Below are 17,325 nucleotides of genomic sequence, written 5' to 3' on the forward strand. Positions count from 1 at the left end.
TCTGGGGAGACTGCTAGAAACTGCTCCATTGCCTTTGTGCAGACTACTGGAATGTGCTTGCTTTTCATTTCTTTCTTTGTGTCTGGCACTCTGGCCTCACAGGCAGTGTCTTAAGCCATGCAGGGTCAGGGCAAACAGAGAACTGCATTCATGGACAGATCAAGTTTATGTGAGAATCTGCTCCTCCTGTGCCCTCAATTTCCATTTGAATTGTTAATAAAATCTCAGCCTGAAAGCACATGATCCCATCAGTGGGGAAGTCATGCAGAGAATCCTCCAGCTCAGAAAAACAAAATTTCTTTATCTTTTTCATCCTCCTCTTGCATTCGTGGGAATTACGCCATGTAACCCCTCCTAAACCAACCCCCATCACAACACCTGATTGCCAGTGAGCAGCTTCCAAGAAAAGAAAAGAAAAGAAAAGAAAAGAAAAGAAACATTTGGATAGCAACAGCAAAACCACAACCACACTAACTCTACCTCCCTAGCAGTTTTCTGCTTCAGACACCTTCAGGCAAAAGGAAACACAGACATTTAATTTTTTAAGTTAATTTCAAACAGCTGATAACACTATGTGGAAGACTTTCCCACAGCTTTATGACACTGCATGAACCACAGGGTCACAGAGATAATAAAAGGTCATACATAAAGCAAAGAACAGAGCCATACCCCAATTAACTTGGTCTCCCCATGCAAAAACTGTACAGGAACAAGAGCCGATATTTGCTGCAGGCATCAGGCATGCATCTCTTAACCTTGCCACGGTCTAACTGGGCCTCTTGTTTCTTCTGCCTTTGCTCCTTGTAAACTGTTTTAATATTGAATGCTTTTCAGAGGGATGGGCTGATGAAAGAAAACATGAATTTCCTACTTGCCCTTTAAGGTGGATTAAAGGAGGTGTTAGTAATCAATTGTAGAACAAAAGTAGAAACAGAGACTAAAGATTCTAAAGAGTAAATGTCTTACATTTTATAACTTGTTTTCTAATCTAATTGTCCCCTTATTCCCTCCATCATGCATTACTATTTGTTTAGGAACAAAATATAAGATGTTACTCAAATAACTCAGGCATGAAATATAACAATTGACTAGGCTTTCCTCAATGTATAGTTGGTTTTTAGACTAGCATACCAGGTTTGAGTGTGACAATGATTTTGTTAACGCATGATGGGTTTACATTTTGTGGTTTGGAGGATTTTTCCATTTCTGATGGTAGCTTTTTCTATTGTCTGGAGTGATCATTAGCATGAAACAATATGTTATGGAAGATGTGACTTTGGGTCCAATCCTGCCAACCCTTACGTTCACTAGCTAGTTCTTGCTCACACCAGTTGTCCCATGAACTTCAATTAAGCTACTCATACTAAGACAGGGCCCTTAGATTATAGACTCCCCTCAAGCCAGAGACTATAGCTTTCCCTATGCCTGCTTGGTGCTAAGAAGAACAGCTGCACTTAGTAAAAATAACAACAACCTATTTTGATGTTTATTACTTTTTGAACATTAAAAAAAATATTTTGCATTTTTTAGAGGTGGTGCAAAATGCAGATACAGTAGAACCTCAGAGTTACAAATGACCGGTCAGCCACACACCTCATTTGGAACCAGAAGTTTGCAAAAAGGCAGCAGCAGAGACAGACAGACAGACAGACAGAAAGAAGGTACAGTACTGTGTTAAATGTAAACCACTAAAAAAGCGGGGGGGGGGAGTTTAAAAAAAAAGATTTGACAAGGTAAGGAAAATGTTTCTGTGCTTGTTTCATTTAAATTAACAGATGGCAAAAAACAGCATTTTTCTTCTGCAAAGTTTCAAAGCTGTATTAAGTCAATGTTCAATTGTAAATTTTGAACAAAACATTATGGTTGTACTTTCAAGAGTTATGAACATTTCAGAATTACAAACAACCTCCATTCCCGAGGTGTTCATAACTCTAAGGTTCTACTGCATGTTATATTAATAGCAAATCAGTAATAGTTGTCTGAGGAACCTACTGTAAATTCAATATACAAAGCTGTTAAAATGGCACTTCTCTTGCAATTACTCTCACGAATATTTCTTCACATTAGTGTTTGCATAGCATTTACCACCAGTGAGCATTCATGACTTTGATTTCACAAATCTATGAGTATTTGAAAAACTACACACTGAGCATGAACAGCATAAAGCTTCATTCAGTCAACAGGTTCACACTTAAAGTGCACATTGACAGTTTTAAGGAACTTTACAAGCTCTCAAGTCATATAAGCACAAGGCAAGATGCTTACAAGCTTTCTGGCCATAGAACACTTCTGTCTTTGTGCCGTCTTCCACAATGCCCTTATGCTTAGAGCAGTGTCCTACCTCTTGTACACGAACACCTTCCCGTCATTCAAATCCCTTCTTAAAACTCAATTCTTCTGTATGGCCTATTGATGCTAACTCACCTATGAAAAAAGAACAGGAGTACTTGTGGCACCTTAGAGACTAACATATTTATTAGAGCATAAGCTTTCGTGGGCTACAGACCACTTCATTAGATGCATAGAATGGAACATATAGTTAAAAGATACATATATATACATACTGATAAGTTGGAAGTTGCCATACAAACTGTGAGAGGCTGATTAGTTAAGATGAGCTATTATCAGCAGGGGAAAAAACTCCAAGGAGAAACTTCTGAGCTTGAATTAATATGCAAATTAGATACCATTAACTTGGGTTTGAATAGAGACTGGGAGTCGCTGTGTCATTACACATATTGAATCTATTTCCCTAAGTTAAGTATCCTCACACTTTCTTGTCAACTGTCTAAATGGGCCATCTTGATTATCACTACCAAAGATTTTTTCTCCTGCTGATAATAGCTCATCTTAACTAATTAGCCTCTCACAGTTTGTATGGCAATTTCCAACTTATCTGTATGTGTGTATATATATATCTTCTTACTATATGTCCCACTCTATGCATCCGATGAAGTGGGCTGTAGCCCACGAAAGCTTATGCTCTAATAAATTTGTTAGTCTCTAAGGTGCCACAAGTACTCCTGTTCTTTTTGCGAGTACAGACTAACACGGCTGCTACTCTGAAACCCATCACCTATGAAAGAGACAGTGAAGCCTGCTGTAACAGACCACTAAATAGAACAACTGAAAACAACTGCCTATGGCATGGCATGGAGATGGTCTTCTAATAAAGTTGGAGCACAACTGTAATTCAATACATGTGTGGATACTTTGGAGATTGCAAACTAAAGGTGTCTCCTGCACAGCTTGCACATTATTTCAGTCATTTACAGATGGCACTAGATAAGCCATTTAAAGATCTATCAGATAAATACCACTGGAGTTTTTCTTTCACACTTTGAAGGATAGATTTTAAATAATAAACAAAACACACAAAATGTCCCCAAACAAACAAAGAACTTGCGGTCCTTACTCAATTTTTATCAGGCATTCAACTGACTTTAATGGGATTTTGCCTGAGCAAACATTTAGAGATTTTGTTGCAATTTAAAGGAGTCAATTCAAATTCAGGGAAGGGGGGATTCAGGCAATGCTAAAGTCAGTTCTAAGAAAAAAACATGAAGGGTGGGATTTTCGAAAGCACCTAAAGCCTCTTCTTCACTGTAGGGGAAAGGGGAAAGATGCGTTCTTAACTATGTTAGCTAACTTGAGTTAGCTATCATGAGGTAACACCTGAATGAAGACAAAGCAGATTGTAATTTGCACACAGGTCAGCAGGTCAAGTAAACCCTATGTTCCTTCTTAGCCTTGAGTTTGAACAGCTAACTCTCATAAAAACTGCAAACTGCCTTGTCTCCACTAGAATTTTACTTTGAATTAACTAAGAACACACATTTTATTTCTACTGAATACAAGGCCTCAGAGAGAGGGGTTCTTAACTCCATTCAGTGGGCATTGGGAACCCAATTCCTGTAATGTCCTTTGAAAACTTCACTAGAAATAGGCTATTTTGTACATTTGTAGTATTTTCTAGTCCTTTCTTTTTTCCTTAACATGTTGCTTAATAGATTATGCTTCATGCTGTAAAGTGTATAACATAAAACACATTGGTTGTGCAATACCAGTTGCCTTTAGAACCTCCCCAAGGGCAGATCAAATAGTACCAATCTAAATCCGCAGCCACAGAGTGAAAGACACCACAAATTTTAATGTGATGTTACCACTCCACTGCCACTGTGATAATGAGCATAAGCTTTTTCATACTGGCTATGAGCTCTATGGGCATAACAACTAAAGTCTCCTGGAAAATCAGGATCTCTCCCTCTTTATCACAGTCATGGATAAGGGTACGTGACAGGTTCCTGTTCAACAAGACATCCAATATTTATTGTTCTTTATATTATAATAGTGTCTAGAAAATCCAACCAAATCAGGGCCCCATTGTGGTAGGCACTGTACAATCAATAAGACATTCCCTGCGCTAAAGAGTTTACAATCCAAGAAGAAAAGACAGAGACGTGAGAGAGAGGATGTTCTCTCCATTTTTACAGAAGGTGAAATTCTGACCCCATTTAAGTCGATAACAAAACTCCCACTGACTTCAGTGGGCCAGAGAGATTAAGTGACTTTCCTAAGGTTTTTATATAGGAAGTCTGTGACAGAGCCAGGAACTGAAACCGGATATCCTAAATCCCAGTCCAATGCCTTCACCACAACAGCATCCTTCCTCAGTATCCACCTGTCTCCTAAGGCCACTAATTCTCTCTCTCTCTCTCACACACACACACACGCGCACACACACACACACCTTTTATTCTCTCGACTCATCCTCCAACTCTGGAACTCAGTTTCCTGCAGGAGTTTGCTTAAAGCAGGCATCTACTGGAAAGTTGACATACTAGAACCCTGAGTCTTGAAGATGTGGGCCCTCTCAAATTACTTTGCAGGGGGCTCCAAGCTTTATTTGAACCAGTCCTGAACCTAATTTCTGCATTACATAACTCATTATTATTTTAATGACTCAATCTTAACATCCACCTTAATAATTTAAAATCCATTTAGTAGAATTCCTTCTTGATGCTGTAATGATGCTTGTGTCTACATTACGGAAAGATAACAAACGCATTTCTTGATCATTTCAAGTAAGCTTTTCCTTATTAAATATTCGGATCTGCTATGGGTATAATCAAACTAAAACATCCACAAACTATATCATATTCCTCCAATTTATATAATCCACCTCTATCACTACCACAACATTTAATAAAAGTGTTAATTGCTATGTTATCACCTGATAAACTAGCTAGATGGTAACAATACAGCCATCCTCTAAGATATATATAATAGAGGCAAATAGCTACAGACTTACCCATAAAATATAGAGCATTAAAGATTTATGCACGTTAATAACAATAGTAAATTTACTTCTCTCTTAACATGCTTTTTTATTATTTGGTCATCAAATGGGAAATTTAAAAAAAAAAGACAAATCAAACAATACAATTTCTAGAAAAATCTAACTATTATTGCATCTCACATTTAGTTTATATATCAAAGGCATAGAAAAGACAACTTTATGCAAACTAATTGTGAATTTCCTTGTCTTTTAAAAGACTGGAACAACTCAGCACACTACAAAAGTTACACACAATCACAGACTCTACTTTTCTGGTACTTTTCATCCTGACCTTCACTAGTCTATTCCAGTGCCGAGTAGATCTGAGGTGAGACTACCCATTGTGCTAAATTATGTGATCTTGTAATGTGAACAATTTGCTCTATGAACTTGATTTTAAATACATTTATAACCTCACCTATATTCAAACCCAAGTCTCCATAAGTGAAAGATTACAGAATTAATTGACCCATATTATCACCTTGCCCTTGCAAACGTACACCTTAGAACATTACCACTTCCAATGAAAATATTAGCACACCTGATAACTAATTTCTGATTTAATTGACTCACACAAAATATCTCTCACTAGCAAAAATAGGACAATGCACTTTGGATGGATAGGAACCAACCTCACACCAACTTGTAAAGGATTCTGTATTCTACCTTCTGCAATAAAAAAAAAGCCAGCTTATACAGTGATATATTTTTAAACATATTTCCTAATCTATATTACCAACATTTAGATGATTGAAATTAAATATTTAAAGGTCATTTAAAGGTCATTTGCATCACTTATGCTTTTGTTTCCTTCTACATTTCTCTCATAATGTCAATTTTTCTACTAGCAGATTCCCATACACTGGCACTGAACTGCAAAGGTTCTACTGCAAACACTGCAGATGAAAGACCTTTTGTTTAAAAAATACATTAAAAAAAATCACTGGTTTGAGGGTTCTTTTATTTATTCCACAAGACTTTGCACAGTCTAAAGGCTACCAGTGGTTCTCAAACTGTGGGTTCGGACCCCAAAGTGGGTCATGACCCTGTGTTAATGGAGTCGCCAGAGCTGGCGTTAGACTTGCTGGGGCCTGGGACAAAAGCTCCATAATTCCTGAGGAGCTAAAACGAAGCTGTGAGTGCTCAGGATCTCTGCAAATCAAGTTACTTAATTAGGTTGCTAAATGTAGGCACTTGTTTGAATAATGTGATCAGCATCTAAACTCTTTATGTAAGTGTATAATTTCTACTCTTGATAATAAAATAGGCAGGGATTTTTTTCGAACATAGCTTCCTTCAGCTATGCTTTCAGGGGTGAATATAACTCAGCTCTCGTTTTCCCTGTACTTCTCCACTTCCATCTTTACTGGGGTGAACGCCTCCTCTATCTGAGCTGGTCATGGCTTGTGCCAGAGAGAACTGCACTAATAAAACACAAAGCACTCCCCTTCCAAAGGATTCATTGTGTTATCTTCAAAGTCTTCCCAGAGCCTTGAGCCCCAAGATGATGATGATATGAACAGAGATCACCATGCTCCTGACAAGTTGCCAACAAATTTTCCTGCAATTTACCTTCCTATTTAAATAAGGAATGTAACTGACAACAAATATGAAGTGTTTTAATTTTAAAAGTGCCATGTAAGACACATGTTTTCTTCTTAAGCACTCATAGGCTCTATGTGATTACTCGGGGTCAGCTGGAGCACAACAGAATACATCAGGAGCATGGTTGTATGGAACATGCCTGCAATGGGAGGGACTAATGTACCCTGTAATAGCATTTCTATTGCATTTTTGTAGCTGCCAAGTTTTGTTCTGCACCGTGTATGACAGTTGATGCAAAATATTTGCAAATTACCTCATTAAGTTTAAAATTACTTAAGTCAATGCATCCTTCCCCAAAGAGTAGTGGTAGTAGGACAGAAGAAAACTTTGCACCTTTGGGTGGTAGGTACGTGGGTTGGAGGATGCTCAGGAATGTCTGGATATAATTGGTTGGAGGGTAAGGAGAAGTGAGGGGGGAAGCTCTTGGGTAGCTGGGAGGGTAGTTGCTGGGGCTGTTGATACTACTGCGAGTGAGGGGGTTACTGAGAAGGGAGGTAGGTTCTGTTGGGGGTTAGGGCACTGATGGGAGATATGTGGGTGCTGGAACCACTAGGGGTCAGTGGTTTCGGGGGTGGGGGAGGGGGTTGCTCAGGCAGCTTGGACTGAATGGTCTGCTTGTGGGAGAAGGTAACTCTTGTTGGGGGTGGAGGGTGCTGGACTCCTGAGGGATAGTTGGGTACAGGAGCAACTGAGGAGAAGGAAATTTTAGATAGCTGGAGCTGAGTTTGCTGGGCAAATTCTGTTGTTGTCAGCTGCAGCAGTGGGGTGAGAGTCTCAGGCCAGTATCATCCCATTGACTTGTACATCTGCCCCCACTTCCACCTTCTTCTCCAGCCACCACCACCACCTCCTGCCACTTCTACCTGCTCAGCAGACACCACAGCAGTCTCTAGAAGTCAAAGAGCAAAACTGGAGGCAAATGCCTGCTCCCTTCCCACAGCTCAGCTGGAAATGTGAGAATCAAGCTGGGCTGAGAGAATGAGTGACAGGGCAGCTGAACTGGTGACTGTCATGAAAGTTACAAGACACTTGGCAGCTCTACATACTAGAATGTTTTACAGTCACAGGAGGTAGAATAGCTTTCCAGTGCATCATTAGCAACAACATTTTCATAAGCATATTGTCATGAAGCTTCTCAAGACGTTTCACTTGGCAGAAATGACTCAAGCTAGTTTAACAAATCAAATTTGGATTTAATAGGTACCGTATGAAGCAAGGTTAGAGGATAAGCTACTGTTTTGTGGTTTGTTTTTTGTTGTTTTGGGTGTATTTTATTTGTTGTTGTTGGTTACTTTTTTGATAGAGCAGAAAAGGAAAGAATTCTAGAATAATAAAAAGGAATTGAATTCAGATGGTATCTTAAGCATCCAAATAAATAGAAATAGGGATCCACAGAAATGGTTGTATCCAAAGTGCAAATAAATCACACAAGGCTATAAGACGGAGAAGGTAAAACAAATAAATGGGAATAAAAGTACATAAGGTTTTAAATTAAAAGCAGAAACCCATGTGTTTAATTCTAAAGGGAACAGTGAGTGCCAGAATATTGAGTTATATGTTACTTTACTGAAGACTAGGTCAAGATCTTATCAGCTCTATTATGAAGAATGTCAATAAAAGGCTGCACAATGATAAAATGTTTAATTAAAAAAATGAACATTGTGCAACTTATCAAGTCCTTTGTACTAATCAGAAAGAGGAGCCAAATGTAGTATGTTCACTGAGTTACAATTCACACTAAATGGTTCTCTCTCCTCCCACTCTCCACCTCCCATCAAATATTCTTATGATTGTGAAATCTTGGGTGGAGATAGATTTGTTTATATCAATCTTTTGCAAATTAGTTAATGCTTATCTACCTTAGGAACACTTCAGTTACTTTGAAAATCTGAGCCTACTGTGACGGAATGAACACTTGGGTCTTGTTTGCAGCATCTCTCAGTTGAATAATTGACACACACTGGCAATTTTAAGCAACAAAACAAAGGCTTAATATTGATTCAACATGTTGATCAAAAAGTAACAGGAACAACCAGATTTAACTAAGTTTTTTGTTGAAAATTTACATAGCTCTGAATGAATACCAGAACTGTCCTAAAGATGTTAAACATCTAAGCAGACAAAGTAACAGACTAAGAAGCAGAGAGAAAGGATACAGAAGCAAATGATGAAACCTGTATGGTTGGCACACATCTTGTTTTCTCCACGGTGAAGGGGTTTTTTAAGTTATTTTTTTCATACCATGAACTAACTTAAAGGACAAGATGAGGCATGAGTGCAAGGACTCAAGAAGGATTTAAAAGTAGGAGAGCATGGTTGCTTGGTGTGCAGAAATAAAATGAGAGAGATGAAGGACCAGAAGCAGCAGAACTAAAAGAGGAGCACCTTGATGCCACCCTGGCCCTCCGTGCAAGGGGAGCAGGAAAAAGTCCAAAGCAAAGAGCTGCTACAGATGCATCATAAAGGAGACTTCAGCTGGAGCACATCTCAGAGAGGCTATTCAGGACTCCCCATACACCAGGGGAAAGCTATTGAGGCCTACGCTTTACAGGCACAAACTATTCCAATGGAAACTGAAGGTTATCTAGATTTTTTCTTAATTATTCCAGAACAGAAAGCACCACAAATTACACTAAAAAATAGGAAATGTCTCTCATTGGAATGGGTACACCAACCAGGTGAGTGAGCCTCAGAGATGGTGGAATAAAAAAAACAACAAACCCCCCCCAGAATTTGGAGCACATGCAGAGTTACCACCAGAGTTTTGGTCTGATACAAAATCAAAATATCAACACTTGTGACTAACAAAAAATTGTGTAGACAGGAATGATACATGAGAGTGTCATTTAGGGCAGCACTAATGTTTCTGACCATGAAGTTCTGTAGGCTCAACCAGAAACTCGGCTGATGGAGAAGAGAAATGATGCAGTAGGTATGAATATTAATACCTTTTTATAGGATGTCTTATAGGACCTGAATGTCATATATGCAACAAATGTAATGGTGATGGGATCCAATACCAATTATTTTTTTAAAGGTAGGGTAATTACCAAGAATAAACAAACACTTACCAATCCAGAAAATAAAGGTTTTAGTTAACCAAAGACATCTGGAGAAAAATTCTACATAGCAATGAAGAAGAGAGTTCAGGATCTTAGAAACGGAAGAGGAAGACCTATTAGGTAATCTAGTGTTTCCTGTGGAAGTTCCAGGTTGTTCCCTACAGTACATTTTCTAGTCTTCAGAGACCAGTCTAGTTTTAAAGTATCTCTAGCAGTAGGAGAGCCACCGTTTCCTTTGGAAAATGATTCCACTGTACTCTCTCTCTCTCCCCATCAGGATGTATTTCCTAATATTCAGCCTATAATTTCCTCTGACAGGATTGAGATCTGTAAGGATTTCTACGCGTATGTTTTTCTATCTGAGCATAGACCTCTGAAACAATTACATGCAAAGTTCAGTCACAGAGAATGATCTAAGAAGCAGAATTGGTGGTGATGACATTAGGACCTAAGGCTGAGGAAGAGGTCTGCTTAATTGAACTAAAGAAAAAGTTCCATTGGTAGAAACCAACAGATTCCTAGGGCGAAATCCTTGTCCTGTCAAACTCGAAGGCAAAATTCCCATTGACTTCAATGTGGACAGGACTTCACCCCTATATTTTATTCACAGTGCAGTACCACACAGAGAAAGTAAAAATGAAGCATCTTGAAGCAGGGTACCTTCAATTTCCCTCAGCATAAGAGCCAAGATTTCCCCCTGAATGCCAACAGAGGCAGTCAAATGAGTTCCACATGTTAGACCCTAAATGTAACATTTTTCCTTGCAATCATGCACAGTGAGGACGGGCTCTCATGTGGCTTCGTTAACAAAAATGCAGCACTCAATAATTAATAAATTCCTTTGCATGAAATAGTGGATGGCGGAACTATTCTCTGGGTGACAAAATTCAGAAGTAATGACATTGTGGGCGTTAGGTACATGTAATAAAGTGGGTGTGACTTACACCCCAAGGCGGCAGAAAATGGAAAAAGCAACCAACAGCAAATTAAGATCAAATAGGCCCCCTATTTACTTATACCTTCCTGTTGGTTGCCTGACTTAATACAACACCAATCTTCTGTGCTTGGCCTGCAGTTTCTCATTTACACCCATTTTCCAACAAGTCACTTTCAGCACCATTTATGTCACCTTTGAATTTGGCCCTAGATTCCTCGGCTTGCGTGCTGCCAAAATTCTTAATGGAGCAGTTCCTGTTCAAGCAAACATAGTCCCTTGCAATAGATACTAAAACCTAATTTATCAATAGACAAGAAAATGGCAAACTGTACTATTATCTATAGGCAGAATCTCTATTCAATACACTATTTTGACCCTTATGTCTTGTGGCACCATACAAGCAAATAAAATTGAATACAATTGGTGACCCAAAACCACATCCTTGGAAAAAATTCTATGAGGAAACAACACTAGCTGTGAAAAGAAAAGGAGGACTTGTGGCACCTTAGAGCTGTGACGTTTACAGATCAAAGAACATATGTACTACTTCTGAACACACAAAAATGGATTATAGAGGCAGTTCCAAGTCAGAATTAAATAGATATAATCAAGCGCTTATGAATGCACGTAAGGACAGGGATGACCAAATGCGAGAATAATTAAAACACCTGGAAAACTTCAGCACAATATAAAATCTATAGCCAATGGAATCATGAAGCTGTGTGCCAGAGGAAGCCATTGTACTCAGTGAAGTATCAAGATGAAATAGGGAACTGATCTATCAGAATGTGGGAATCACATCCAAAATGCATATATACACCCCAACATTGAACCCCTATACTGTCATATTCTCTTATGTTCCCCCATAACCCTAGAACTGAATTCTCCTCCTACACTTGGCTCTCTCACCATGTAACACCATGTCCCCGCCCTCTACCCCCAGTTTCACAAGCTCTCATTTTATAACCTCCTTCATTCTCCCCAGCACCTGCCTGCTCGTTATATCATGTGTTGGTAGCAACCAATAGGATTGAGAATCCATTATGGTACGTGCTATACAAATAAATAGGAAGCACATTTCCTGCCCAAAACAGCTTACAGATTCACAACAAAGCCAAGACTCAACAAATGAAACAATAGGATGGAAATGGGGAGGGGAGACAAAGATAACACCAGTAATGTGTGTTTCCATAAACTAATCGTATGCACAACTTGACGGCGCTGAATCCTTAAAATTATAAAGTGTGTTTTACACTGTAACCACGAATGGGTGCACCATGCTGGTAACTTTTAATGTGATATTTCTGCAGCTACGTAATGTATAAAACTACCAGAAGCTAAACATGTTTTAAGATGTACGAATCACAGGGGTTACAGCCACCTATTTTTCTCTCCAAAGGAAACAATCCTCTCATTCGGCCCCAATTCTCCCATTCGGCCCCAATTCTCCCTTCTGTTACACGGTTGAGTTACAACCTTGTAAAACTGATGTAGCAGAGTGGAGAACCAGGTGCCTGAAGGCCCAAGCATCCTGACAGCTTGGAAGTCAGGGCAGCATTTTAGACATACCTTTTCCATTTTTAATGTCTGTTGTGGTCCATGAATTGTCCCCTCAGCTGTAACTCCGTGGTGACACTCCAGCATACACTCTGCTGGCAGTGTCATACGTACCACGGAGTAGCAATGGAGAATGGAGCTTGCCTATAGCTGTAAGATATCTACTGTTATGACCAAAGTAAAATTCATATTTTACTCTTATTTCTTATTGAGTAGAAAAATGAATATGAAGAACCTTAGCAAACCATGAACTGCTGGAAAAGAATGGAACATACCTTGCCCCCACAGACAGGTTCAATTCTCCAATTATAGTCAGTGCTGCATGTGACATCACCAGCAAAGCAAGGTGCCATGCTGAACAGGCTCTGGCAGTTCCAGTTAACAAGTACTTCACGCTCTGCAACAGAAGAATGAAGCATAATTCCACTCAGAATGGGGATTCTGTAAAAACTGTATTGCACAGTTCCAAGATTATTGTCTTTCAATGACCCCACAACAAATCTATTCAGTTTACAAGTAGAACAATATTTTCTCTAACTCTCAGCCCTGAAAACTCAATTGGTGATCTGAGAATTATACTATGTTTTTATGGCTTGTGCATCATCAGCAATAGTCCTAACCCAATTCAGGAATATTATAAAATGACTGCCATAAAAAATTTGACAATTACCATTGACAGGTAAAATTCACTTTATCTTGGCATTTGCCCCTTTCTTGAATTTATAATGTACTTAGTATGTAGTAGAATATTGAATAGGGTCCCAATAAAATTGGGACTGTTCCAATTTTTAGTTCTTTGTCCCGCGTCCCAACCGATGCACGGTCAGGATGCCATTTGTCCCGATATTGCAGCTTGCTGCTCCGGCCGGTTTTTTTTTATTCTTATTTTTTTGCTTCCCCTAGGTGTCCCAATATTTTGTCCATTTCATCTGGTCACCCTAATATTGAATGCCATGGATAACAGTTTCAAAATGCTGCAGTAATTGAATGGTGACCACTAGAGACATAGTTATTGCACAACTGAGCTGAAGGCTACACATATCAAGATGAAGATTATGTTATTGGAATTTAGTTAATTCTCTTGATGATGAATGAGCCAAAATGGAATCCTGCTCCCCCTCCTAAATCTGCATTGATTTCTATAGAACAAGCAGGAGTAAAAAAGTAGAGCATAAATGTGTTTTTGTTACTAAGGGGTAAACAGAGAGGTTGTAGAATACAGAGAGGCAATCTGCTGCCTTCACACAGTTACTTTTCTGATTATCAGTGAATTTCAGGCCAAATTCAGCTCTGGATGTAAGTGGACACAACTCCAGTTGAATCAATGGAGCTGCACCCATATATGCAATGGCTTAATTGAACCAACTATTGTTTAAAATACCAGTGTGTTCACAGACTCCTTAACCTCTTTATTTGGAGCACTAAGATAATAGCACTGAAGTTCTGGAAGCTTTTTAAATAAAATGTGCAGACCAATCTTAAAAGGATATTATTCTAATGCAGAAGGGGAAAAATACGCTGAGAATTTTCTGGAGTTTTATTTCTACTTTGCTTTGCTAAAAGAACTTCAAACATCTCTCATATTTTTATTGTTAGGCTTGTGAGCCACGATATACCTACATGAGGTACGTAAACAATCTCCTTTATAAATTACACCTTGGATAATAAAATGATCATTGCACGAATATTACTTTATTTTTCAACTGAAAGTAATGTACACTTACTGTCAGAAACTACAAAGCAGTTGATTCACCATGGAATACATCTCTTTCATTAACATCCAGTTCTTTACCTTGTCTGGGCATCCATACTTATGTTATAAGAGGACAAAATCTATAGAAGTATGGTCCAAAAAGTCAGCTAGGTATATACTGTAGTTGAGCTAGTCCATAGAAGTAAAGAAGTCATTCTTTGGTAAATTGTATCCTCTATATAAATTCCCTGTCTCCCACCACAAAAATCCCTATACACTAAGCGACATACAGTTACAATTACTTGGCTTCATCTAGCTACTTGCCCAATGCTGTTAACCCACGATATGCAGATTTAAATGCAATCAGGGACTGAATTAGTTTCAACTTTATGGGATAAACTCAAATTTCAGTGCCTCAATTGGTGGCCTATCAATCAGAAGCTAAATACTTATACAGTGGTTACAACGTCACCTTCACATTCTCTGCAAAAAGTTCTCCACAGTGTTGACATGATGAGTGAGGAGGCACATTTCTAGCTACAGGCATAAAGTTTATGGTGGTAATAAAGAAAAATATATGTATTAAATATCGCTACAGTCAGGATACCTAGCATGACTCAAGTCCCTATTAATTTTCACCATCACAGTTAATCTGCCTAACATGCATAGGAGAATAATTTGAAACATATGCCCCTTGTATTGCTGGCCCCAAAATGCCGAGCTCTGTACTTTGAAGGGACAATAATTTATGTAGAGTATCTTAGGAAATACAGCAGTGTCACAGAACTTGGGTCTAGTTTAAGTATGTTGAAGTAGGGAGTCATTGACATGCTTTGCCTCACAACCGAACCTGCCCATCTCTTAATACATACCTAACACAGAACCCAAAACAAATAATAATACAGCTGACATGATAGCTTTCTCACCATTATCTGTGAAAAGAACTTTAGTTATTTTAAAACTAAAATTAAGAGAAGCAAGTCTTTGGTGATGGTTGTTATATTGTACAGATCTATGGAAGTCATCATACTTTGGAGGCTTACAACTAGATATATGTGGGAACAGCATTTTCCATTCCATGAAAAAAGTTGAGATTTTGGGGAAAAAAATAAAAATCTGAATTGAAATGAAAAAAAAAAAAAACCTCAACATTTTTCACAGAAAGAAAAGAGATAAAATTCTATTAGGGGAGAACCAAAATGGATTTTTTTGGCTTATCAGCTATTTGCCTGAAGGGTGAGCAGGCAGGCTGTCCAGCTCTCCAGTCTCCCCAGCAGCCTCCTGGCAGACTGTCTGCCCAGACTGCCAAGCAGACAAGGGAGTCAGGGAAAGCAGGCAATCAGCTTGCCTGCCTGGTTTCTCTTGAAACTTTTGATTCAGTCAAATAACCATTTTCCAACCAAAAAAAAAAAAAAAAAAGTTCTGGCAGAAAATTTTCAGCCAGGTCTAGTTAGAACAGAAGCTACTTAACTACATATATTATATTATGTATGTTCTGATCATCTATTTTAGGGAGGAAATAGGTTTGCTATATTATTTAATGTTCTAGGATTTGCTGAACTATGATCGGGTGCTATAGGTCATCATTAGCCAAGGACTGAAAGAGCAAACAGAAATGCACTTTGGTACTTCGAGTGCAGAAGGTGGGAGCCTACAAGGATTCTAAAAATTAATACTGGCCACTCCAAGCTTGGATTAAACTCCCAAGGTCACAGATTCTCTCTGACCTTGGATTGATAGATGCTGCCACCACCCAAGTGCAGAACCCTTTGAGAGCCCAGGAAGGCACACTTGGGAATTCCTTCCTGTGGGATACCTAAAGCCCTTTCACCCCCCTCCATTCTGGGGAAGAGCTGAGAAAGAAAAAAAAAGAAATCAGCTGTTGCCACCAGCTAATTAAACAACGTGCACAAATCTCTTAACACATAAAAATCCAATTCTGTTATTAAAAAAGGTAAATTTTATTAATTAAAAAAAAGGAAGAAAATACATCTGAGAACTCAGGCTATTGCTAGATTTTAAAAGTGCAACTACAAGGATTAAGCACCAAGAATAGCTTTCTTGAGGTCCATCTTAAAGGTTGCAAGCAAAACAAAAGCACTTGGGGTTAGCACAGAGGAATCCACAAGCCATAACGAAATAAAAGGGATAAACCTAATCGTGTCTTCCTAGACATTTCTTGATCTACTTACTTATCTGGGGTTTTTAAATAAGTAGTTTCTAGGTATGATACTGATGATTTTTTCATACCTGGCCCAAAATTCTTACAGCATAGCTGTTGCCCTATCTGCCCCTCTCCGGGAGAACAACAGACAGACAGACAAAAGGGAGACTTTTTTTCAATTTTAAAAAGTTCTAGCCTTCCCATTGGCTCTTTTGGCCAGATGCCCACTCACTACCTTTTACCTGTGCATAGCAGTGAGACTTTTTAACCCTTTACAGATAGAGCAATTAGAGAACAGCTACTAAGGGGGATTTTATAGCTACTGGCTGGATGGATGTCCATGAAAGGGAGCTATTCCCCATCCCCCCATTTTATTTATCACAATGTTATGATAATCTATTTTAGGGAGGAATTAGGTTTGCTATATTATTTAATTTTCTAGGATTTGCTGAAGTATGATAGGGTGCTAGAGGTCATCATTAGCCAAGGATTGAAAGATCAAACAGAAATACATTTTTATTTTAGGGAAGTGCAGTAGGAATTTGAAGTTGTCAAGAAATTTGAATGCCCCAATAGTTTGCATCCTTATGTAAAAATGCTAGAAAATGTAATTAGAGATGAAACCAAGAGAACTGTTTGAGGACGGAGCCATTCAGCAACAGAGTGGCTTCCCACCCGGCCAGGGGCTCATCCTCCTCTTTCTTGCTGCCCTGGCCAGAGATCATTTCTCTGTCCTGCAAAGACCAGACCTTTCCCCACACCTTGTGCCTGCAGGAATAGGGTGTCACCAGCACCGCGGATATTCAGGAAGCCCTCTGCACCTCTGCTGTCACAACCCTGCTCATTCACTCACTCACCAGCCATGAGTGTAGGAGTCACGCCCAGGCAGGAACTGTTCAGCAATACCTCGACCTCCTTCTTGCAGTCCTGGCCAGGATCACAGCCTCCCCTGCACCTTGTGCCATGGTG

The 17,325-nt window shown here is 39.0% G+C and overlaps 1 protein-coding gene and 1 long non-coding RNA gene across 2 annotated transcripts in view; one reads left to right on the forward strand and one right to left on the reverse strand.

Annotated features, from left to right (window-relative positions):
- Positions 1 to 17,325, reverse strand: part of LOC311514299 (uncharacterized protein) — a 393,040-nt gene that overhangs the window by 232,450 nt on the left and 143,265 nt on the right. Inside the window, exon 6 of the mRNA XM_084616784.1 lies at positions 12,775 to 12,896. Coding sequence (XP_084472910.1) covers positions 12,775 to 12,896 — 122 coding nt within the window. The remainder of the gene's footprint in view (positions 1 to 12,774; positions 12,897 to 17,325) is intronic.
- LOC311514300 overlaps positions 1 to 17,325 on the forward strand; it is a 41,939-nt gene that overhangs the window by 15,489 nt on the left and 9,125 nt on the right. Inside the window, exon 3 of the long non-coding RNA XR_014709867.1 lies at positions 1,531 to 1,661. This is a non-coding gene — a long non-coding RNA (uncharacterized lncRNA). The remainder of the gene's footprint in view (positions 1 to 1,530; positions 1,662 to 17,325) is intronic.

The sequence above is a fragment of the Lepidochelys olivacea genome (genome assembly GCF_965140295.1).
Source record: "Lepidochelys olivacea isolate rLepOli2 genome assembly, chromosome: 1".
NCBI classification, from domain to species: Eukaryota; Metazoa; Chordata; order Testudines; family Cheloniidae; genus Lepidochelys; species Lepidochelys olivacea.